Raw genomic sequence first — 25,008 nt, forward strand, 5'->3', positions numbered from 1 at the left:
GCCTCAGGACCACCCAGGACCACTCCGCTTTCCGGAGACTCCTAAAGACTTGGCTGTTCGAGCAGCGATAACCCCCCCTTTCCCCCCTAGCGCCTTGAGACCCGCACGGGTGAGTAGCGCGCTTTATAAATGTTAATGATTTGATTTGATTTGAATCACCATTTTTTGCAAAGTTTTTCCTGTAAGTGGTCCTGCTTCTGGAATTTAAACACGAACACTTAAGTTGTTTATTATGGATGAGTTAAATCGCTTTTTATGCGACATTTTCAGATTCCTACAGATGAAAACTAAATGCAAAAGTGTAAGTGCCTGAGGAGCACAATTATGCAAATGAGTGTAACCCAAACTTTGAGAATTACGTAGGATTACCTTGAAGTATTAAAAGTTTCGCCCGCCCTAGTTCGGAAAGAGACACAACTTCTCACAGAAAATTATTAATTTGGGGTCTACTTATGTGCCCGCTAGTCACATCCATATACTTGTGTATTGTAGATTTCTGTTATTTAATTGAAAAAAGACAATTTTTTTATTATTACTGCATTACTAAGTTTTCTTCTGTGAAAGTTCAAAAGATCAAACATGAACAAAAGTCTAATTACCTACTCTTTTGAAAGATACAAAAGAGCAGAATAGTTCAGCCAATTGTATGATTTCAATGCGATACTTCCAGACTACCAGATGTGTAAAGTGGCGGTGGGGAGGGTCACTCTGCTGGATGCCTGCAATTTGATCTAGCCCACAGACTACCAATGATCCCCCAAACCTCCACTAATAGTACTAAAAGCAATTTCAGGCCTTTTTTTTAGGGTCCAGCAAATGATAGCATGATCTAGCGCTTGCGTCTCACTTGTGAGACACTGTTGATATACATAAAAGGGCTAGGAGCCCGCCTCTTTATAAATTCTAGAGCTCTGCAAATAGAAGGCATGTCACTGGCACAAAAGTGCACAGTAGGACAAAATTGCAAAGTTTGATTTTCTATGGTTAACTCTTTTCTTTTCCAAGCCTTCTTTTATCCCTTTGCACCTGTTTTGTTTTTGCCTGTGAGCGCTGTTCTCAAAAGATGACAATTATCTTGTTCTAAATACTGCAACGCAACATTGTTTCTTTCTTATGTGTAATTTCCTAAATTATGCTTTAACACATAATCCTACAGTACTCCCCAATCCACTCCATTCTAGTCTGCCCCACTCCAATCCACCCCTCCTCACCCCACACCAATCCACCCAGTCCAATCCACCCCACTCCACCCATCTCAATCCAATCCACCTAACAATCCACACCACTCCGTTCCACCCTACCCCACTCCAACCCACTCCACCCCAATACAATCCACTCCACCACAATCCACCCCACTCCAATCCAATCCACTCTAATCTAGCCACCCCACTCCACACCACTCCAATTTACCCATCCCAATCCGATCTAAGCCACCCTACTCCAATCCTATCCACCCCACTTCAATCCATGCCACTCAAATCCAATCCATCCCACCAAGTCCACCCCCACTCCAATCCATCCCACTTCACTTAACCCACCCCACTCTACCCAGATCAAATCCACCTCACTATCTTAACCCACTCCAACCCACTCCATTTATTCCACTCCAATTCCCCCCACTCTACACCAGGATACTGCAGTTTATGACACTTTTTGCCATTGAACTCTACACCCCTTTGGTCCATCTACTCCCCGACTCTACTCTATGACACTTAACAAATCCACTCTCCAACTCTTCACACCACTAACGTTTAGCTATGTTGAATAGCAGCCATACTGGAGTACAACATGGCTAAACCATATTGTCAAAGTCAATACCTCTTGTACAGGCAAGACCTATTGGCTTTGCCAACGCTTGTTCTCTTTATTTCGTCGGCAGCGTGATCTTGCTGGGCAGTAATTGAGCGCTTTTCATGACTACCAGTTTAATTATATTGTTTATTCTAGTGCTCCTTTGCAAATTCCAGGTTTTACACAGTGCGATCACACTCGTTTTTTTTTATTACTGCTCAAAAGCTTAACCGGACCAGTCTTTTTGTTCTGATTAGTCACCTTCACGCTCATGTTGTGGTGCTTTAAATCAGCTCCCTTATGTTAAATTGTATTACTTTTCATTTTCAGCTTATGTGGCAAGAAAAAACTGGCTAGGAGATTACAACACTAACAGCTCTAACTTGAGCGAACGCAAGACCGCATTGCATTGCAAATGCTTGTTTAGACATGGAACTTCTCAGTGGCTTACATAATCCTTTTATTGTATGGTAAGGGCACTTCTTTTCCTATATAATTCCACATTCAAATCTATATGTCATAATAGAAAAAACAAGAGTAGAAGGCTGAGTGACTTATAAATGTTGCCAGAACCCAAAGAGATCACTAACGGATGACAAGTATTTGTTACACATATGCAGTTTTATAAGGCTTCCCATTGGTTAAAATCCATATATTAGATCGCACACTTGCGACTAATGAATGCCTAGTAGAAAATTGCATACGTATGGCATATACACTTTCAAGTAGCATTCCTCTTGGTCACCCCATATCCAAAAGATGTGGTTATGCAGAATGCAGTTCTTAAAAATGCGATAGCCACATATGTATGTTACCTCTCCGTCGGCTTTGGCTATTGGGGAGTTGAGAATGAAGTCAGGAGGAGCAATGACATCCACCAAGGCAACCGCATCATTTTTCAACTGTTGGGAAACAAAGAGCATACACTAAGCAATCACATAAAGAATCCCATGGTTACAAACGCTTAACACAGCTGTACCACATTGTTGCTAGGGTACTAACACAGGGCAAAGTTACCTCTAGCAAACATTTAGCCTTTCAGCTTATAAATCATGATATCAGATATTTCACAATGTAGACTTGGCTGCAGAAATCTACCATTGTTAAAATGCTTTACCAAAGGTATTTGTAATCACATCACTCTATCAAAGAAAAAGGTGAAAGTTTAGAGACCTGTGGCCATTAGTAAACTCTGTATTCATGAAAACTATGATGCAAATCAATTTTGCACCAAAGTTGCTGCTTAGATAATAGATAATGTTCCAAAAACAGATCAACGTATCTCTTTCATATGCAAACATCTCTCAGCTTTGTTTCATTCAGGATGTGCTGATTCACATTACAAAAGGACCAAAAGGCATCTTTCTTTTATACAATATTCACATGTGGATATCCAATAGTTGTCCCATAGTTTGCATGTGGATACTGAGCACTCTCTGGGAGTGTTGCATTGAGGATCCCAGGTACACTCCAGAATCCACTCACAGGAAGTACCAGTCACGAAACGCCCACTTAAGGAACCTGTGCTTTCATCCCAAGTGAGGGCAGGTGGTGCAAATTTACAGACTCAATGTTGCTGTGGATTTCCTATCAATAGCTGCACACACATAACCTGTACTACTGCAGTCAGAGAAGCCACCAAAAATTCAGAGAGGTCATGATGTTTTCAAAATGTTTGGGGGAATCTTGACTAGTAGTCCAAAAGTCTCCACACTTTTGGCAAATGCTCCTTAGGCAACACCCAATGGTTTCACGTTCCGCGCTTCTCTTTGAAATGCATAAGCTGAAGAAATATTCAGTTGCAACTGGACTGCTGATTCTCTTTCAAGTGCATGCTACTTGGTCTCCATGCAGGACTTAAGTTTTCATCTTCAGAAGAAAAGTATTCTAAGGCATGTATGCTTCTCTTGACCAGCGCTCCAATGTCTTTGGAGTTCAGCAAGAATCTAGCATGAATGTACTGAAGGAACATCTTGGTTCTTTATAGAGACTGAAGTCGAAAGCTGAGAGGCAGGGAATCTTACAGAGTAATATAAATGGGCGTTTTCTTATCATGAACTGCACTAGGCAGTCCTATTCTTTAGAGTGTTCTTTCGGCGATTTTTAGAGGGCTTATCCAATCAATTATCATCAACAAGTCTTTAGCAACTCAAACCAAGGTTTCCACATTTACTCTAACATTTTTAGCAGTGTGACTTGGTTCTGATTTTAGTAGCAACAAACATCATAAAGCCCTCTAGTCGAAAGTGTTCCTCGTACATTTTAAAACCAACACCAGTTTGTTCACATGAGCGTCTCGATGTCCCAAAATATTCTAATCATCTGTGGAGTCCCCTAGAGTCTCATACTAATCTCTGTCATCTTCAGTCACTACATGGAGCCGCTTGGTGCTTTCCTCGCAGATAAAAGCAACAAGATTTTTGTTGGAAATGGCCCTCTCTGCAGTGTCACTTTTTGCCTTTTCCCTCAACTTTTTTTGTCTGAATTCTTTTTTTTTGGCCTTAGGGCTCTGTGCATTTACCACTGCTAACCAGTGCTAATGTGCAACTGCTCTATCCCTAAAACATGGTCTGACTGGTATATACCTAATTGGCATATTTAATTTACTTGTAGGTCTCCAGTAAAGTGCACTACATGTGCCCAGGGCCTGTAAGTTAAATACTGCTAGTGGGCCTGCAGCACTGTTTGTACCACCCACTTAAGTAGCACTTAAAACATGTGCCAGGCCTGCCTTTGTGACTTGGTATTTAAAACCCCTTGCCAAGCCTTAAACTCCCCTTTTATTACATACAAGTCACCCATAAGGTAGGCCCTAGGTAGCCCACAGGGAAGGCTGCTATGTAATTAAAAGGCAGGTCATATACCGTTAAGTTTTACATGTCCTGGTAGTGAAAAACTCTCAAATTAGTTTTTCACTACTGTGAGGCCTACTCCTCCTATAGGATAACATTGGGGATTTCTTATTATATTTAATACGCTGTCATTTCTGATTGGGAAGGTGTAGACCTGCCATGTTTTATGCCCATGGAATTGTAATGATAAATCCTCTTTAATGGTAGAGTCAGAGTTATTATTACAATTTAGAAAATGCCACTTTTAGAAAGCTGGCATTTTCCTGCTCTAAGTCATGTATCCTGCAGCCCGTCTCCCATACACATTGGGGGTGGGGTGGTAACTGGACTTGTACATTCCCTCTAGACAGCCACACACAAAGGGAGTTTAGGTGTCACTGATGGGCCACCAACATCCTGATGGGCCATCCTGTGCAGTATTGGAGGGAGGAGTTGAACACAGCCTCACACAACTGAATAGGCAGTGCCCTGTGCACACACAAAGGGCTTAATGACCCTCTATTGTCACTCCAGCCAGCTTTGAGCCAGAGCATGGGAGGAATGGAATTCCTTGCACTTCCAAGCCACAGTCTAGAACAAGTGACTTAAAGTATAAATGCCAGACTTCAAACACCAGCACTTCAATACACTTTTGGACCTGTGGATACTCTGCCAGGAAGAAGGACTGATGTGATGCTACAAGGACTGCTACTCTGCTGGACTGCTGCTCTGGAAGAACTGATTTCTTGCTGTGCTGACCTGTTATCTGCTGCCCTCCTTGCCTGGGTGGGAAGGACTAGACCCACAACACTTGAACCAACCAAAGTGACTCCAAGGGCTTGCTGGCTTACTTCCTGTTCTCTTCTGAAATCTCAAGGACACAAATGGCTTCCAACTCATCACCTACAGAACTTGGACTCTGCCATCTGTGAGTCTTGCCCTACCAAGTGGTGCCAAACCAGTCCGGGGCCATTGGCAATGGGTATAAAGTAAAGTGCTGCTCCAGCCAGAACTATGCATTGTTGCTGTTGGGAGGGGCATGTCTGGTGCATCGCCCTCATTGCGTGGAACGAAACCGCCGGATCGCCTCTACTTGAAGGGTCAACTCTAATGAATTGCTGCTGCTGCAAGGACAAAACCGCTGCATCGCCTTTGGAACAGCCGCAGATCAGAGTCACCACATCGCCACTTCTGCATGGGGAAAATCGACGCGTCTCCTCCATTGTGTGAGCCGACTTCAGCGTATCGCCTTTGGAACTACCGCACCTTGGTACCCCTGCATCACCGCTGCTGCATGGTGAAAATTGATGCATCACCTCAACTGCATGGGAAAAATCAACTCGCCTCCTCTTCTGAAGGGGATTAACACCGGCGCATTGCCTTTTCTGCACCCTGCTTCTTCATCGATGCAACTCTGAACCATGGTACTGTTTCAATGGACCAAGGCTGGTCCTTGTACCTGACCTGTGCTCCATCGCAGTGAGCCTGAGTTTTCAGATTTAACCCAGTTTATAGTGACCAGATTGCCCCAGTTAGCATTGTATGTTTCTAAGCACTACAACTAAGCTTATTCTTTAAAAGTTCATATCTAGAGTTCTACTGATTGGATTTTGTTGTTTTGTTCATTAAACTAATATCTATTTTTCACCACACAGATGTGGTATCTTTTTGTGTGGTGTTTTCACTGTCCTACTGTTTGAAGTGTTACACAAATGCTTTACACATTGCCACTTAAGTTAGGCCTGACTGCTCTGCGCCAAGCTACCAGGGGGTGAGCAGAGGTTCCTGCTTGGACAGGGTGCGTACCTCTATCATCCAAAAATCCAATTTCTAACAATTCATCCATATGCCAGTGATAAAACACTCAACCTGAAAGTTTTCTCCGCTACAAATATCCACTGCCTACCTTAAGCTCAAATCATCATAGAAAGAATTCTTGTTATTTGGCAAGCACAACAAACAAGAAACAGTACAAACCTGTCTCAAAGACATGATCCTGGATAGCTTTGAGCCCTTGGATTCTCTCTGGACACCACCCTCATCCTCAAGAAAAACATTACCAAAACATCTTCTAAAGAAAGTGAAACTATTCCTTTCAGAACATTACTTCAAAACTGCTGTCCAAACCATCATACCCTCAACTCTGGATTGCAGAAATTACTGCACAATGGACTCCTAGACCCTTTACTGGAACACCTTACGGGAATCCAACATGCTGCAGTATTTCTCATCCATGGCTGGGAGAAATATGATGACATCACCCCCATCCTGATGGAACTCCACTGGCCCCCCCTTGCTGGCCCAAGTGGTCTTCAAAACGAGGTGCATCATTTACAAAGCCATCAAGTCCAGCACCTCCGCTTATCTTGCAGATAAACTCACCATCTCACATGGTTCTCAGAACAGTTCACCCATAATCCTCAATGCTGCTCCAGTTTAAGAAAAGAGCTGAAGACCTAGCCCTTTAAAGAACACTGCATCACAATGCATTAACAATTCATAAACCAGTTACCCCTCTTATCATTCATTGACGTAATGCTTGTCTTTGACTCTGTACACCGCTTTGTTGCCTTTTGGCTACGTTTGCACTACAGAAAAACTACAGTACACCAAAAAGTGTTGATCTCTTCCCTCTACATTGGGTGGTGACCCCTGACTGACATAAACATATTGGGATCTTCATAAATTGCAACACAAACAAGAACCATGCAACTTCACAGTCACAAATATGCCTAAACAGAAACTCATGGCTGTGGGTAGACTGGGCTATATTAAACTCTGTGCGTTGCTTGTCTTAGTAATATCTGACTCCTTTAACACACAGACCTGCATTATATTTCAACAATTAATATTTCTCTTCCCTATACATTGTCATATATTTGTCAACAATTCACAAAAGTGTGGGTTTTCTTATTGCCTTGTTTAATAAATATAAGGATTGTGTCTGTCTCTCCATTGAGTGGCCTGACAAAACTGTAATGGTTTAGTATTACAATAGGTGCTTTTAGATCAAACAATACAAAGCCACAGAGGCCACTCCATCTCCCATCACACATTTTAAGTTTAACAACCTAGCAGTGCCTGGATACCCTCATGGGTGACAAGTCGCGCTCTACAAGTCGACTAACTGATTCATTGATTTAGCTTGTCATTTCACATGAAAATTGGGCTTCATATACCCAATCTTCTATACACATATGCCACAAACAGCCCATGTTTATTAAGAAAAGTCCTACATATATGTCAAGTGCTTTCACCACATCTCTTGATTTGTTGAAATTGGATATTGCAAGCATGAAGCCACCATACTTCCTTTCAGAAACTATCTCACCCCAATCTTCATCACTCTAACACCCTCTTCTCTAACTACAAATGATCAACTCAGTCTACAACCAGGGTTTTCTCCAGGATTCCCTCAATACAAGACATGTTCATCCCCTACTTATGTCTGACATACATATAGAGATCAATCACCTAAAAGCTTACTTAGGCCTCCCTTTCCTATCAAAGATTCTAGGGGAATGTGTAGCAAGCCAAGTGGACGATTACACCAGTAACAAGCATTTCTTTTGGGATTTCCAGTTGGGTTTCTGCTTGTCATAGCCCTGAAACCTCACTCCTCAGAGATATGGATGAAGCTCTGCGGCTCACTGGTCAAAGAAATTAGTACCTTCTTGTACTCCTAAGCTTATCAGCAGCTTTCGATATGATCAATCATTGTACCTTCTTAAAAATTCAAATAATTAGAATGGGTATCAAAGGAACAGTGCTAGAATAGTTCAGATCCTACTTATTTGACAGAATGCAGCTCATCAAATTGGAAAGTCTATCTCCAGTGTTCCTAAAGTATGCTGTGGAGTAATGTCCAACCTCCCTGCTTTTCAGTCCTTAAGTAGAACCACTTGGTGATGTGTTAATGAAAATGAAATCTCCTTGCTGCAGTATTTGTACGATGCCAAACTATAAGTTAAAACTGAAAGTTCAGTTTCAAGATTATTAACTCCTGCCTCAAGAAAATTTAAAATTGGATGATAATCACAAAATTCAAGTTAAGTCTGCTGAAGTCTACTCTTCCTATTCCCATTTTAAACTAAGGGAATAGGAGGGTCACGGAATGGTCAAAGGCAGTCCTATAACGCTCACTTCAGCAAAATATACTGGATTCAAACTTGATAGACTCCTGCATCCCGACCTCAGTGTCAAAGAAATGGGCAAGAATATAGGATTCAATTTACTTACTTCTGATTAACAATAACCATTTACCCCCTTAACAAAACCTCAGTTTGGCCACCCAACAGCTTGTCTTTTCATGTACTGACTAGGGAAAGTCAATTGGCGCCTGCAAACCTCACATTATAAACACTCAGGCCAAAAGTGAACTAAATTGAATCCATCATGTGTTAACCACATGAGTGCATTGCTGCAAGACTAACATATTTTTCTTAGCGAATAATTAAAATGGTATTTTTGCAGAGCTCAGCGGCTGATGACATAGGAAGACTAGGGAGTAAGATACAATATTCTTGTTTGCAGTGCTTCTCAAGGTTGCAACTGCAGTAGGAAGAATACACTGTTTTGCTAATGTATCAACTGTACAAAGAGGGAGTTGTTACACATATAATGAATGCATGGCTGTCTACATTGCTTGAGAACTCAATATGGTAATTTTCCATAGCTGGGAAAGGGTATATCTATATATGCTTAGAGTTTCTGTGTAAGAATCAGCTAGGTGTGTGTTATTCAGCTGAATAAACTTCACTTTTGAAGAGCGATCCTGCTAATGAATGTTATTTAAGAACTTGGCATTGGCAGCCTAACTTCCCTCGCAGCAGCATTCCATTCTGTAACGTGTCACACCAGTGATCACTTGGTATTACCCACAAGGTGATCTACATGAAAAAAAGGATTACATACCATCAAAGCGTCAGGCTTCTGATAGAAACAGAACATTAAGAAGCCAAAATCTGCTCAAGTTAGGTACTCCCAGGTTCAGAAAGTCATCCACCCTCGAACAAGCATAACCTAGGAATTCAACAAGTAGGTAGAATGCTCTCCAGGTACATATTTGACAGGCTATGACAAAATCTGTCCTTTAAAGGGATCTGAAGCAACACTTTCTAAAGTACCTTACTACTTTTGTGACCATCCCCTCCACATCGTCTCCAGAAACGAGACTACACATGTGTCACTTTACCTGCATTCATGTGTTAGGATCTGCATTTAAACTGCCCGCTACTGCACTACAAGAAATTGCATGGGCAAACGTCAATAAATTCAACAGAAAGAAGGAGCTCATTCAACAGCACTAAGGTAACTTGGTTCTTATCAGTGATTATAATCTAGATAACGCTGTGATATGTCCAAATCGAATACGTGTTATCATTTTGATAAAATCAAATAGGACTTTTGAAAGAGGAATGGCTAGAGCTTGTACATACATTGCATGATCCAAATATCAAAAGTTATTTTCATACTAACTAAATCAGCAGCAAGGATTGATGTCAGCTTAAGACAACAGACAGATCCTCAAGACATGTAGTGCAACATTGTATTGCAGCAGGGTTACATTTGTTACTGGATGTGGTGTTACTGAGCAGTATCATTGTACCTTGTAATAAGGCACCTGGCATCACCATTTGTTGTTCCATTCGTATATTCCACATGCTTAGAGCAGTATACTCTTTAAAGTGTTCTTCATGTGTTCAACTATCTGCTTAGTTGCAAAATAGCTGTTCTGTTAAGATTTAATGAAACCCCAACCAATGCATTTCATGAGGTATTGCCAAACCACTCCTCTACCTGCTCACCTTTGCACAGAGTTCCAGAATACTCCCTTGCACGATTTTTCCAGCCCGCTCACCTTGACAATATCCACCTGTAAATGTGAATCACAGTTATTGCCATGTAATAATTGAGAATGCAGCAAATGCTTTGAAATTATGCCCTGAAACCTTACTCATCAGATCGTAAAACAACATGTTACTGCTATCGGGTCTGACTTACTCTCTTTTTTAGAAGAAGGCACTCACTCTTCCTCCCATCTTAATGGAACAATTTTCCAAACAGCATTGACTGACAAGAGGACATAGCAAAGATTTATGTGAGGATTCATCACAAAATGTCAAATGAGAGAATCCATTCTTAAACTACATTACAGAAAGAGACAATTACAGACGGCATGAAAAGTGTCCTGGATGGCAGCCCTTCACGTTTGCTTGTTAGAGATATCTACTATGCTACATAGAATGACACATTGGATAAGCCATTGTTACAAAAGCAGATATTTGCTATTTCTGTAATAATGTATGCACAAATGGTGCACTAAAGTCAGTTGAACTGTACTGTATGTCAGTACATTCTACACTATACATTTTGCAATGTCCTTGAGCAAGACATTGTTTCTTATGCAGTCATTGTACATTTTAAAAGTTCTCTATTATCCAGATAATAAATTGTAAAGAAAACAAGGAGGATGATCTATGGATTGCAGTGGAAATCTAAAATGACTTTGTTATTCCAATGAGAACTTAACTTAAAAAGGAAAGGGCAAGAGGCAAAACAGGAAAAAGTTTGTTTAATTAAACATTATGGCCAGAAGAGCTGTTTCTCTCTGCTGGGGAGTGCAAGGCCACAGTCTCTGGAGTGGGTGACTTACCCACTGCTTCTGGAGGGGGCTCCATGGCCATTTCTCTGTGCTGGGGAGTGCAAGGTCACAGTCTCTGGAGTGGGTGACTTTCCCAATGGTTCTGGAGGGGGCTCCATGCCCATTTCTCTTTGCTGGGGAGTGCAAGGTAACAGTCTCTGGAGTGGGTGACTTTCCCAATGGTTCTGGAGGGGGCTCCATGCCCATTTCTCTTTGCTGGGGAGTGCAAGGCCACAGTCTATGAAGTGGGTGACTTTCCCACTGCTTCTAGAGGGGGCTCCATGCCCATTATCCTTTTCTGGGGAGTGCAAGGTCACAGTCTCTCAGGTGGGGAACATGCCCACTGCTTTTGGAGGGGGCCCTTGTACAGCAGTCCCTGAAGGGTGGCCTACATGGCTTCCACTGGTGGTGAGGGCTGCACTGTGTCATCTGGAGGTGAGGGCTGCACCGTGTCAGCAGGAGAAGGTGCCTCCAGGGCAGCCTCTGCTGGAGGTGAGGGCTGCACTGTCTCAGCAGGTGAAGGTGCCTCCTGGGCAGCCTCTGCAGGAGGAGTAGGCTGCACTTCCCGAGCTGGCGGTGAGGGCCCCGTGACCACTGGTGGTGGTTGTGGTGTCACCCTGACAGCTTCTGCTGAAGGTGAGGATTGCACTGTGTCAGCAGGTGAAGGTCCCTCCTGGGCAGCCTCTGCTGGAGGTGAGGGCTGCACTGTTTCAGCAGGTGAAGGTACTTCCTGGGCAGCCTCTGCGGGAGGAGTGGTGTGCACTTCCTCAGCTGGCAGTGAGGGCCCCGTGACCACTGTTAGTGGTGGTGTCACCCTGACAGGCTCCCCTGGAGTCGAGGGCTTCTTCCCCTTCTTGGCAGGAGGTGTTGGGTCCTTACCCTTCCTGGCAGGGGTTGAGGGATTTTTCCCCTTCATGGCAGGAGGAGCGTGCTCCTTCTCCTTCATGTAAGGAGGTGTGGGTTCCTTAACCATGCTGGCTGGTGGAGTGGGATCCTTCACTGACTTGCTACCACGACTAGGTGGTGCCACCACTCTCCGCGTGGACTGTTTGGCTGAGGTGCTGGACTGGGTCATTGGGACCTTGCTGTTATGGGCAGGACGGGGGTGGGGGGGAGGGAGGAGGTCAAGTTGGGCAAGGAAAAGCTTCTTAGGGACGATGGGGCGGGATGAGGGAGGAGGGATGGGAGTGGAGGTTGAGGGAGTGGTTGTTGAAGGTGTAAGTCTTCTGGACTTGGGTGCAGGTGCATGGGCAGTGTGCTGATGTGAAGTGGATGGCTGTTGGGTGTCTGAGTGCTTGCGTTTGTGTCCTTTAGGAGGGGGGACAGACAGGGTGCGAGAGGACACAGGGGAAGCATGGATGGATGTAGTGGAGGTGTCTGCTAGTGAGGTGTGTATGCTGCTTGGTGTGGTGATGCTGGTGGTGGATGTTGATGCAGTGCATGCAGGTGTGAGTGTGGACGTGACTGTGAGGGAGGTGGAGGAGGAGGGGGAGACGGTGGAGGCAGTGGATGTGGTTGTGTCTGCAACTGCCTGGTGTTTGCGTGAGTGCTTGTGGGATGAAGTGTGGTGCCTGTGTTTGACTGAGCCACTCGTGTGTTGTCTTGTGTGCATGCTCATCTGTATGTGTGCATGGGATGGGTTAGGGTTGAGGAGACTGGGACTGGGAAGTGGTAATTGGAGGAGGGACAGTAGGAACAGGTACAATGGCTGTAATCAGAGAGGAGACCAGAATCTGAATCGATCTCTGTTGGGCCACCAATCCACTGTGGATGCCCTCCAGGATTGCATTGCATTGCTGCATCTGGGATGCCAGCCCCTGGATGGCATTTACAATGGTTGACTGCCCTACAGAGATGGATCTCAGGAGGTCAATAGCCTCCTCACTTAGGGCAGCAGGGCTCACTGGGGGCAGCGCCTGAGGTGCCTGGGGTGAAGGAGATGCCCACCCTCCTGGGTGAGCAAGCACGGCCAACTCGCTGAGGGGCTACGGGAGGGTGGTGCTGGTACGGGGGTGCGGCTCTACCTGCAGCTGGGGTAGTCACAGAGGTGCCCGCCACCGCCAAGAAGCTTCCATTGGAGGAGGTATCTGAGTTTGTGTTGTCGCTTCCTGTCTCTGCCATGATGCTCTCCTCACCCTCCGTCCCACTGGTTCCCTCGGCATCAGTAGACTCTGCCTCCAGGGTCCTGTGAGATGCAGCTCCCTCTGTCACCGGTACCCCTGCTCCTCCGGTAGATGATGCTAATGCACACATGGACAGGATGACAGAAGAAAAAAAGGGGGGGGGGGAGAGAAAGGAAACACTGGGTCAATTACTGCACCAACATCACAGTAGGCATACACAGCACCGTTACACACAGGGATCAGGATTGAGCATTCTGCATTGCACTGCCAGTGATTTGGCTAGATGCCACGGCAAGATGAGGACCACACACCCCTCCTGGTACAGAGAAAGCCCTGACTGACATGGAATGCTAAGAAGCTAGGTTATCTGCATTTGCCATACACCCATTACCCTTGAGCTGGATCACGCTGCAATGTCTGACCTGGCATTAAGGGGCACCCACTAAGTCACACCCACCACCCGGATCCCATGCCACCTACCAATTATTGTAGTAATGCCCACTTTACTCACCCCCTTGTGGCTGCTGTTATGCCCTCAAGCACCCATCAGCTCTGGGTAGGCCACTGCCAGTATGCAGGCCATCAGTGGGGTCAGGTTCCAACGGGCACCCCTTCCTCGTTGGGAGGCCATCCCCAGCTGGGCCTTTGTGGTCTTCCGTGCCCAGCGTCTCAGGTCCTCCCACTGTTTCTGACAGTGGGTGCTCTGTCTGCCATAGACCTCGAGGGTCCGCGCGTCCTTGGCGATGGTACTCCATAATCCCTTCTTTTGATGGGCACTGACCTGCAGAGGTAATACAGACAGGGGGACACCATTAACCATACAATCCAGCCTGCCACACATATGGCCCACCAGTCCCGTTTCCATCACCATTGGCACACACATCGCCCGGCGCACACCATGTACACCACCACAAGACACCCCCCCGATGACACGATGCTTGCACACACATCTCCATGCATCCTTCACACATGCATCGTACCCAAGGTGTACTCACCTGTTGGTCTGGAGGACCATACAGCAGTCCGTACTGGGGTAGGACCCCATCCACCAATCGCTCCAACTCCTCTGCAGTGAAGGCAGGGGCCCTTTCCCTTGTCACACGGGCCATGGTAGGTTCCAGACACAGGTCACTGCAGCACACAACAGTGTAGGTGTTCTCCTGTTGAAGGTCAGGAAACAAGTGAGGAATCTGATGGAAAATGGCAGTCACGCCCGCGGAGGTGTACACGGTCCCCACCGGTGCTGATCCCCACTGGCCACTATACTCCATAGAGCCCCATATTATCCAATGAGGAATTGCACGGCGGTGCAAGACCGCCTTCCGCCATGACGCCCAACATCAGAGGAGTTACCTCACTTCCACCTGTCCCTAGATACAGGACAGGCGGTCGCCATTTCATGGTGGTGGACAACGATCATATCAACCTTAACTGCGTCACAGCCTAGATTAGCACATACCTCACCATTCTCACTGTCCCATCAGATAAATGCACTATGTACAGTGAGGTTGTGGTTCCATTGTTCAAATTGTGACAGCCTACTCACTCTTGTGCCCCTTAGATACCTACCGCTGCGGATGAATAGGAGGAGGAGACAAACCCTGTGTACAGACCCCTTGTGGACTTGGCTACACTGGAGGACAGGCACATTATACTCACCTATAGACTGGGCAGGGCCATAATCACAGAGCTGTGTGCCCAATTGGAGCCTGACTTGATATCTGCTATCCGTCATCCGACTGGGATCCCCCCTCCTGTGCAAGTGCTATCAGTGCTCCATTTCCTGGCAACTGGTTCTTTCTGGTGACATTGGGCTTGGCAGCAGGAATGTCACAGCCAATGTTTTCATTTGTGCTGGCAAGAGGTTTGTATGCCCTGGTGAAACACATGTGCAGCTACAAAGCTTCCCCCCCAGGTGGAAGATTTGGCCACTGTGAAGGCCGGATTCTATGCAATGGGACATATCCCCAATATTGTTGGGGCGACTGACGGGACACATATTGCGTTAGTCCCCCCACACCAGAATGAACAGGTGTTCAGGAATCGGAAGAGTTTCCACTCACTAAATGTGCAAATAGTGTGCCTGGCGGACCAGTACATCTCCCACGTCACCGCTAAGTATCCTGGCCGGTGCATGACAACTTTGTCCTAAGGAATGGAAGCATCCCAAATGTGATGGCCCAACTACAGAGGCACAGGGTGTGGCTCATAGGTGAGCCTTGGTCCCCACCCACTGTATGTTACTGTATGCCTTCAGGTGTCATCCCCATAGCATTGTGTGAGGCTAAATGTTGTCCGTCAATACTTGCAGGTGACTCTGGCTACCCAAACCTATTGTGGCTGCTGACCCCTTTGAGGAATGCCAGGACAGGGGCTGAGGAACATTATAATGAGGCACATGGGCGAACCAGAAGGTTCATCGAGAGGACCTTCGGGCTCCTGAAGGCCAGGTTCAGGTGCCTCCATCTGACAGGTGGATCCCTGTGCTACTCACCCGGGAAGGTCTGCCAGATAGTAGTGGCATGCTCCATGTTGCACAACCTGGCTCTCAGACGGCATGTACCTTTTCTGAAGGAGGAGAAGACTGGAGATGCCCCTGTGGCAGCAGTGGACCCTGAGGACAGTGAAGATGAGGAGACAGAGGATGAGGATGAGGATGAGGACAACCGAACATCAGTTATACGTCAATGCTTCCAATGACACGCTAGAGCGACAGTGCAACTGACCATTCCTCTGACTAGTGATGTTTTCTGTGTGGCATGATGGCATTAACTTCCATTGCATCTCAACTTACTGTCACCTATGGCTTGTAATTTTACAGATGTTGGTGAGATAACAACTGTGTACTGATGTGATGACTACAGAAAGGCTACAGCTCATTATTTCTATGCTCTCACAGTGTTCATATCATTTGCACTAGATGAGACTGTTTCCATAAATGTACATTTTCAACACATAAAATACTAGTAGTCAAGTTGTATTCTAGTGCTATGAAATTGAGGGAAAAGTGCAGTGGAATGGGGTGATGACAGAGGAAAGTCCAGGGTATTGTTCCAGTCTGTTTGTAGCACAGGCCCAGTGTCCAAGGGGCCATAGGAAGGGGAGCAAAGGCAGTTCACAGTGGACAAGGTGACCGTGTGGGACAGAAGGGGGGCAATCAGGAGAGTCTCATTTCCTGGCGGTGGTGTTGGCAAGTGTCTCTGGCTTCTGTCTGGGTCGCAGGGAACGTTTGCAGGGTGGTTCACCTTCTGCAGGGTGAGGGGTACTAGTGGTCTGTGGTTCCTGTGTCGGGGCCTCCTGCCCACTAGCTGCAGCAGAAGTGGAAAGCTGGTCAATGGACTGGCTAGTGGTAGGGGCCCACTGGTGTGCTGTTGCTTCCCTCATAATGCTGGCCATGTCTGCCAGCACCCCCGATATGGAGATCAAGGTGATGTTGATGGCTTGCAAGTCCTCCCTGATTCCCTGATACTGTTCCTCCTGCAGCCACCTGTTCTCCTGCACATTTACAAGGACCTGGCCCATTGTGTCCTGGGAATGTTGGTAGGCTCCTAGGATCTTGGTGAGTGCCTCCTGGAGAGTCGGTTCCGTTGGGCCTGTCCTCCCCCTGACGCACAGAGGTCCTCCCAGTGTCCCTTTAGCCCTGTGCCTGTGTCCTCTGAACGGTGTGACCACTGCCACTGATCCCAGGTCCTTGATTGTCTTGGGGGCGAGGTGTGGACTAGGGTCCCTGTACAGGTGGGCACACTGTTGATTGACGTGTCCTGGGGACAGAGGAGTGGTTACGCTGGGTGGGTGCTGTGGTGTTGGATACTGATGGGGGAGGCTCTGTGGTGGACTGTGAGTGGGCTGGGATGACCGACTGCCCAGTGGTCCCTGATGGGCCAGGTTGTTGGTCCAGATCCTGAAGTCCAGAATTACTGTCATCACTGGGGGCATCTTCTGTTGGGGGGCTGGATAGTCGTGGCACCTCCTCTCCACTGACATTGGCTCGGGCACCTGTGGGGATGTAAGTGATGTATTATGCTTCATGTCTGTGACATATTGTACATCCCTGGCTTTCCCTCTATCGTTGCTGTTGCCCTGCCACCTTTGTTTGTGTATGGTGATGTATTGTGGGATTGTTAGTTTCCCTATTCTGTGTATGCTTTAGTGATTGGTGTCCATGCAGGACTGGGAGGGCTGTCCATGCATTAGTTTGACATGCAGGATTTGGCACTGAGGTTAGTCATATGTGTAGGTGCAGTGTGTGGGATGGAGTGGAGTGATGGGAGTGAGGGTGAGGGGTTGTGATGGCATGCAGGTATGGGGGGTGATAAGTAGTAAATCTTGACTCAGCAGTGTCCAGTCCTCCGGCTACTCCAGCAAGTCCAGCAAGAATATTCGCCACCGCGGAGGTATGTTGGGGTCCGTCATTGTGGCGGTAAGCTGGATTCACCACCAATGTCATAATGAGAGCCTTAATCTCTGTTCCCTGCATGTGTGCAGGGGACAGAGATGAAAGCTTTGCTTTTTGAAAGCGGGACCTGCTTGACAGCCGGGACGACTAATCCTGGCAGTGCTGGCAGTCCAACAGCGGCACAACCGCTGCGGTCCTAATGTGGCGTGCGAACCACGCATTTGGTGGCAGTCTGTACGCCACCCCGAGTCTGGCGGTCAAGAGACCACCAGACTTGTAATGAGGCCCAGAGTGTTACTACGGTGTTCCTAAACTATCAAACATTTCAGTCTGCAATATATACTTGGCAGCAGCTAGTACCAAAGACAGCTGGGACTACTGTGGGTGAGTTACTCTGATCTCATTGGAACATGAGTTACTATTGCATCTGTGTTGGTAAAGGTTTATCTATCCGAGTGAACTCAAATGCTTATATACTGATACTGAGATCCTTTACTAGAGATATATTAAAATAGTAATAAAGGGTTTAAAGTGTGGTGCTACCCAAAATCTTATCTTGGAAGTAGGTGAATGGTCTGTACCATGAGAAGAAGAAAAAGACAAAACCTCTATGTTGGGATAGGATAAAACATCTGAATGCTAAAAATAATATCTTGAATAACTGACCTTTGGCTAGAATGGCCTCAAAGCTACATATCTCTGTAACTGGTGGACAGTGGTTAGGTGTACTGGCTAGCATATGGTGGGTACTTATGCATGGATGGCTTCCAGGCTTCAAGTTTTAAAGATAAAATATGAAAGGAGAAACTGCTTTCACAAACGGGGAGCATATGATCAGCCGGCAAAGGAGACATAGCATTATCGACAAAAATGAACACTTATGCAGCAGATACTGACATAGGAACTTGTACTCCAGTTTTGAAAAACATTAATGTAATGCAGAACTTACCTTGGTAGAGCACAGACATGTGTTTATTTAATGACCATAGTCCATACAAAGCACAGAGATTTTTCAAGACCGGCCGAAGTGAAGAAGGTGTGCTGGAGTCTTCAACATGATCATGATATCTTTGTAATACGGTGAGTTCAATAAAAGCCAGAGACAAAGAACGACAATAGTACACCTTAAGGATAAAGCAACAAGTTCTGCATTAAATGATTTTTATCCTTATACGCCCTTGCATATAGTTTAACATAACAGCATAGTTTTGCTCGGACATAAACAGGTCAATATGTATCATAAGAATAAACATTGTAAAGAGGCCTGTGGACTATGCTTCTCACTTGGTCAATAGTCTCTTACGGAAAATACTGCCACTACCTGGATGACTACATTTTAGGGTGTCCACACCCAATCCAGAGCCTTTAGTTTTAAGGAAATACACATTTATGGGAAAGTTCATATTCTGATCAGTGATTAGCATGTGCATAAATAATGTGTGAGCTGCATTTGTGTATTTTATGGGAGCCTGTGAGAAGCTCCGATAATTTTGAGAGTTCAGGTGACCCTACCTGCTTCTACTAATGTTCCAAGGCTCAATGGCTCTTGTCGTGTGAGTGCACTAATGGTGCTAGCTTTTTGACAACGTTCATTATTTCAGGGCTCTCTCAGAGACCACAGCAAAGGTTTGCTGTTGCTTCCACAACAAAACGATGGAATGTTATGAGAAATGTTCTCCTGCAGCAATCCTAGCCATACCCTTCTGACATCACAAATTGCAGACTCAACTTAGAATTCAACCCCAACCAATACTCTAGATCTTTTTTTTACCATGCATTACACCTCCTTTTTCAGATTTTATGATATTCAAAATCCCGTTCAAAGTGTGTTGCAAAATGTGTTCCCTCCCATTTAGAACGGCTGTTTTTGTTTGCTTCTTGGATTTTTTTGCTTTTATGGATCACCCAGTTTTGGACTTTTTACAGTGGGTTAGTCTCACTATGTGTCTCAACCACAGTAAGCACATTGTAATGGACTGCACAGTGTCTGCATTTTAAGATAAGGCCACTGTGACACAGCTAAGTTAAGTGCCACTGGCTGGTTACATGTGAACACATGTACGGGATGTGCTTGTGAGACTACTGTTGTACACAGCCCTTTAATTGCACACAGGTAGCCTGGTGCAGAGGGGACTCTGCAGGGTTAGATATTGACTTGGGGTAGGCCTTATAATATTAGTGGGCACTCATAGGGAAATAATCATGCAAACAGGTGTGCTGTTCCAATAAAGGGGTAATGATTCATTTGTTTTGGTTTAGAGATAAGGATGGGGGTAAAACAGAGGAAAGCTCAACATGTTTCTTGCCTAAATCTGCTTTTGACGAGTCAATGGGCATTCATCAGGACCAAGTGGAGGAACGCTACTTTACCTACCAAATAGTAGTGCTACTCGTGTGTTTTTGTTGTGCATGTGTAAAACTATTAGCAAGGATGGGGAGTTGGAAGTCATAGGGTTTTACCGGTCAGAATGCCATTTGTGAAGACCCACAAACTTACACATTTGTAGGTATTCACATATTCCCCCCGATCCCGTCCTAGTAGATTTACATATGTGAAGGGCTGGAAATTTCAGTGCGGATGGGGAATGGAACAACCTAAATATTAGTGGGGTGTAGGGGAAGGGATTTCTCCACAAGGGAAAATATTTATCTGCAGAGAAAAAAATAAAATAATAAAGGTAACATGTATTTGCTCTAGCGCACACACAAATATACATGCATGAGAAAACAGACAAAACTATTTCAACCATTTGTCGGAACCTACAACTGTTCCAGATCTGCAGTCACAAGTAAAAAACATTTGAGAATGTTTAAAAGCTGGAAATCTACACAGTGAGATCTAAAACCTGCAGGTGCAGATTAGGAATTCTTTATGGTGTAATCAATAGACCAGTGGCATAGCAAGGATATCATGGGTGCTCATTCAAGCAAGGAAAATGGGCCTTGTTCCTACAATTTGGAAGAAAATGCCAGCCATAACTGAGGTCCAGAGGGCTTACAGCACTGCTCCCTCGCTCTACTATCCCTGCTGCATTGCTAGCAGCTACGCCCTTGCATTAAATCACCCAGTATACCGTGAAACAAGATCAGAACTATCATCAGTTTGTATTGCTGTGGGGCTTCAATTAAATAGCAGCCCCCACAAGAAGTGCCTGAAAAATGTAGTAGCTTGTTAAATCACTTCTACAAAGAAATGGCACATGTGCTATGCAGGCCAGCCTCATACACTTTTCTATAGCATTTAATGCAGTGCTCAGATGTAGGCTATTGGTATTCGAGCACCTGCACCCTAATTCTTTGGGTAAACAACATTGACAAAGCATCTGAAAAAGTTTTATCTCTTTTCTGTCTTATTCATGCATTCATGGAAGGAGGGCCACGTCAGGCAACATAAATCCTAACATAAGTCTGGCCACTGACCTTAATGAAATGTACACAAAGACCATGAAGCAGGTTCTAACCCCTGGCAGGAGGTGGAAACAGGAGGTGCACTCTATTGACTCACATCTCAGTCCACTTTATAGAAATATCACCTGTTGGAAATGTCCCTTTCTGCAGGGTTATCCCCAAACTTTTTGCCTTTCTTCTCCTATTTTCCTGACCCTCTTTATGTTGGCTTTAGGACTCTGAGCTCTTTACCACTGCTAATCAGTGCTAAGGTGCATGTTCTCTCTCCCCTGAAACTTGGTATGATTGGCTTACTCCTGTTTGGCATACTTAATTTACCTGTAAGTCCCTTGTAAAGTGGTATATCATATACCCACAGCATGTAAATCAAATGCTACTACTGGGTCTGCAGCGCAGATTGTGCCACCCACAGAAGTAGCCTTTCAAACTTGTCTCAGGCCTGCCAGTGCAGTGCCTGCATCCGCAGTTTACTATCACATTGACTTGGCATTTCAAACTACTTGCCAAGGCCTAAACCCCCTTTTTACTGCACCTAAGTTGCCTCTAAGGCCCTATATAGCCCTATGGGCAGGGTGCTGCATATGTAAAAAGTAGGACATGTACTGATATGTTTTACATGACATAGTAATGACAAACTGCCTATTTCATTTTTCCACTACTGGTAGGGCTGCTCCTCCTTCCATTGGTTAGCACTGGGGATTCCCTTATTTATGTCTCAGTGGTAATGTCTGATTTGAGAGGAGTAGCGTGGGCATATTTGGTATGTTTGAATTGGTAGTGAGAAATCCTGCTTACTGGTGTAGCTGGATTTTACCTTACTATTTTAGAAATGCCACTTTTGGAAAGTGGCATTTCTGTTAATGTAACTAGTGTTTAGCAGCCTGACTCCAATCCACATCTAGAGCAGAGTGGCAGCTACACTTGGTGCATACTTTCCAGACAGCCATAACACAGGAGGGGATGGATTTGACAGAAGATGCATCTGCATCCATTTGCATACTGATAGTCACCCTGAGCTGGGGATAGCGGGGTCGTTCACACCTTACATGTTATTAGGCTGCCTCCTGCCCACACACAATAGGCTGATTACCCCCTACTGATGGCTGGTGCCAGAGCTGAGCTGAAAGGTGGTTGTCTTTCACTTGAAAATATTCCTTTTAAGTCACCACTTTCTTCAAAGACATTTTTGAGTACAGGGGCTCTGACCACATGCTTTTTAGAGCACTTTTGGAACTGGGACTGAACCTCTGCCAGAATGACTGTTGAGCTGCAAAAGGACTCATTTGGATTTCTCTTCTGCTGTTGCCCTGGTACCTGCTGCTGCTGGGTGGCGTAAATGACTCAGTGGATTGCTTTTCTACCTGTTGCCCTGCTGCCAGCTGGTCTCTGACTTTGGTTTCCTTAGACATTGCAGGTGCTGACCGGAGGGACCGCCATTAGGGGCTACTTGTGAGCACAGGTTATCTATGGTGTTTAACTTACTTGCCCTGACTAAAGCGGTTGGTTCTGTCTGGCTTAGGTGCAAACCCAAGCCAACCAGAAACCCCATTTCTAACATCACCACATTCAAAAACATACAAAGGAGATGTCGTACGGTACTAAAGGGAAATATGAGCCAGTCTGTAAAACCAGTCTGTAAAAGGCCAGACACCCACATTCACAGTTTTGAAGATGCAGCCTGAGTACAATTTGATGATATTCTTACCAGATGGGAACAGAAAGGCACCAGTTGAATGGACACCTATGTTTACAAGTAGCGTACATCAGAACCAAAAATTAGATAGATGCTCACACTAAATGCATTATAGGGCACAATAATTCTTTGCCTCCAGGGCATTTTCTAATAGGGTCTTATCATACCTGACTATTATTTCTTGCGTCAAACTCGCTGCTTCCATTTTCTTTCTCCTGCTTCAGTTTCAGGCAGCTTTCCTTTAGAAGGTAACAAACAAGCCATTTGTAGGCTGCCAAAGCAACTGCAAAATATCAAATTAAAAGTAAAGTGTAAGCTTTGGAAATTACTCACTACATTTTATCCCAAACCATTGATTTCCTGGAAATATATTTTATAACAATTAGTTTAATAAGATTTTAGACAATACCAAGAGATTGCAAAAAATTGGCAATACAAGAAAATAAAATCTGTACAACATACTTTATACATTAGTGTAAGTTCAAGTAGCTATCAAATTATAACAAAACTATTATTAGAAAATAAGGTTGTTTCGCACATCAGGAAAAGCATGTAAATAGGAGGACTGGTGTTAAACACTCTCTATGTAATCACTGGTTACTGTGCACAGGTTACAATCAGCTGGTGAATCGGTTGGTTGTAGGTGGGGATATGCGCTGAGGCGAAAATCTCAACAAGGGGTCTGTGGTCTAAGTGGTCTGTGAGGGACACGAAGATGGGCTTTGGGCCTTATTTCCAGTTTGGCAGACAGAGACCAGTAATAAATGTAGCAGATGTCCCATCCACCATTTTACAAGTGGCATTGACTATTTACTAATTTATAATGTAATTGCAATACGACAAACAGGACATCTGCAAACGATAACCCTGTCTGCCAAACTCAAAATGTGGCTCTTGGTCTCCTACCGACTGTGTCTTTTTTGCTATCTCTATTGGTACACTGAGGAACAACAAAAAGGCATATTCAAGGCCAGCCTTGTTACACTTTGGGAGCCCCTGACGAAAGGTTCAACATAAGGAAAAGAGGCAACCCATTAATGGAAGTGACATGCATACTAAAGGGGCTGATTGTGGCTAGTAGTAGAAGAGTCTGACTGGGAACAGACAACCCAATATGCAGAGATTGGTGCTATCCGGAGTTCTATGGTGAATGTTTACTCTCCTCCATGCATGGAGAGGCATAGCAGACTTCAGATCGCCTACCCAGCAAATTAACATCATCTGCATCCCAGGTATAAATCTGCTCTCAATTGGTTAAGGTTAAGCTATTGTGGGGTCTGGACAGCAAACTACCAGAACATAAGTTTGATGATCTAAAGAAAATAGGCATTATTGGAGAAAGTCCCTTATGTGGGAATACTGATACAGCATGACTACTATGTTAATGGATGATAGGTCACCCAGCCTACCACTCCTCAGATAAACTCCACCCCTTGACATCCACCTCTTCAGACCGAAAACTAAAATCTACCTGAAAATGATTCTGGCCCCTTTTTGCTCCATTCTGTGGGGCCCGAGAATAACTACCTACAAGTAGTAGTCTTAGAGTGACAGATTAGTTTTTTAAAACTGGCCATAGTCGCAGGCCCTACATCTCCAGATTCTTTATCTTGTGCGTCGCATCCTCTAAATTATATATTATCTGTTAATCCAGGTAGTAAATAATTCCAATTTATGTTATGGTCCCCCGAATCTCTTAACCAAAGTTTTTTTTCCTTTATTGCCCGAAGAGACGTTTGAAATCAACAGTTCTATGCTTCCCACAAAGTAGGGTCAGAAAAAAAGAGGCAGAAGCAAGATATTTTCCAGCAATTGCGTTTCACTTTTGCAATCTTCTCCCAGAAGATCTGTGCAACACATTTGATCTCCTCCAATTTTTTCAAAGGCAACAAAATATCCTGTTCAAGTAATTTTGCTTTGGGAGTAGTACTTTGCAGGTACTTAGTTGCTTGTGGCGCTACATAAATTTTTTTAATGGTTTTATCCACATCATATCATTGATCTCCAATTTTAATCCTAAGGCTGATTGTTCCACTCCTGAGGCTTGATGGCACCTTCCTGGGAACAGACCTAACAACCTACTGCCCCAAACCACCTTTCTTCTCAAATACTCCTGATGGAGA

At 44.9% G+C, this 25,008-nt stretch overlaps 1 protein-coding gene across 1 annotated transcript in view; it reads right to left on the reverse strand.

Moving 5' to 3' along the window:
• Positions 1–25,008, reverse strand: part of ACOX3 (acyl-CoA oxidase 3, pristanoyl) — a 496,146-nt gene that overhangs the window by 17,719 nt on the left and 453,419 nt on the right. The window contains exons 14-17 of the mRNA XM_069203423.1: positions 23,053–23,168; positions 18,734–18,908; positions 10,430–10,497; positions 2,607–2,693 (exon numbers count right to left, since the gene is read on the reverse strand). Coding sequence (XP_069059524.1) covers positions 2,607–2,693; positions 10,430–10,497; positions 18,734–18,908; positions 23,053–23,168 — 446 coding nt within the window. The remainder of the gene's footprint in view (positions 1–2,606; positions 2,694–10,429; positions 10,498–18,733; positions 18,909–23,052; positions 23,169–25,008) is intronic.

This window comes from Pleurodeles waltl, chromosome 1_2, assembly GCF_031143425.1.
Source record: "Pleurodeles waltl isolate 20211129_DDA chromosome 1_2, aPleWal1.hap1.20221129, whole genome shotgun sequence".
NCBI classification, from domain to species: domain Eukaryota; kingdom Metazoa; phylum Chordata; class Amphibia; order Caudata; family Salamandridae; genus Pleurodeles; species Pleurodeles waltl.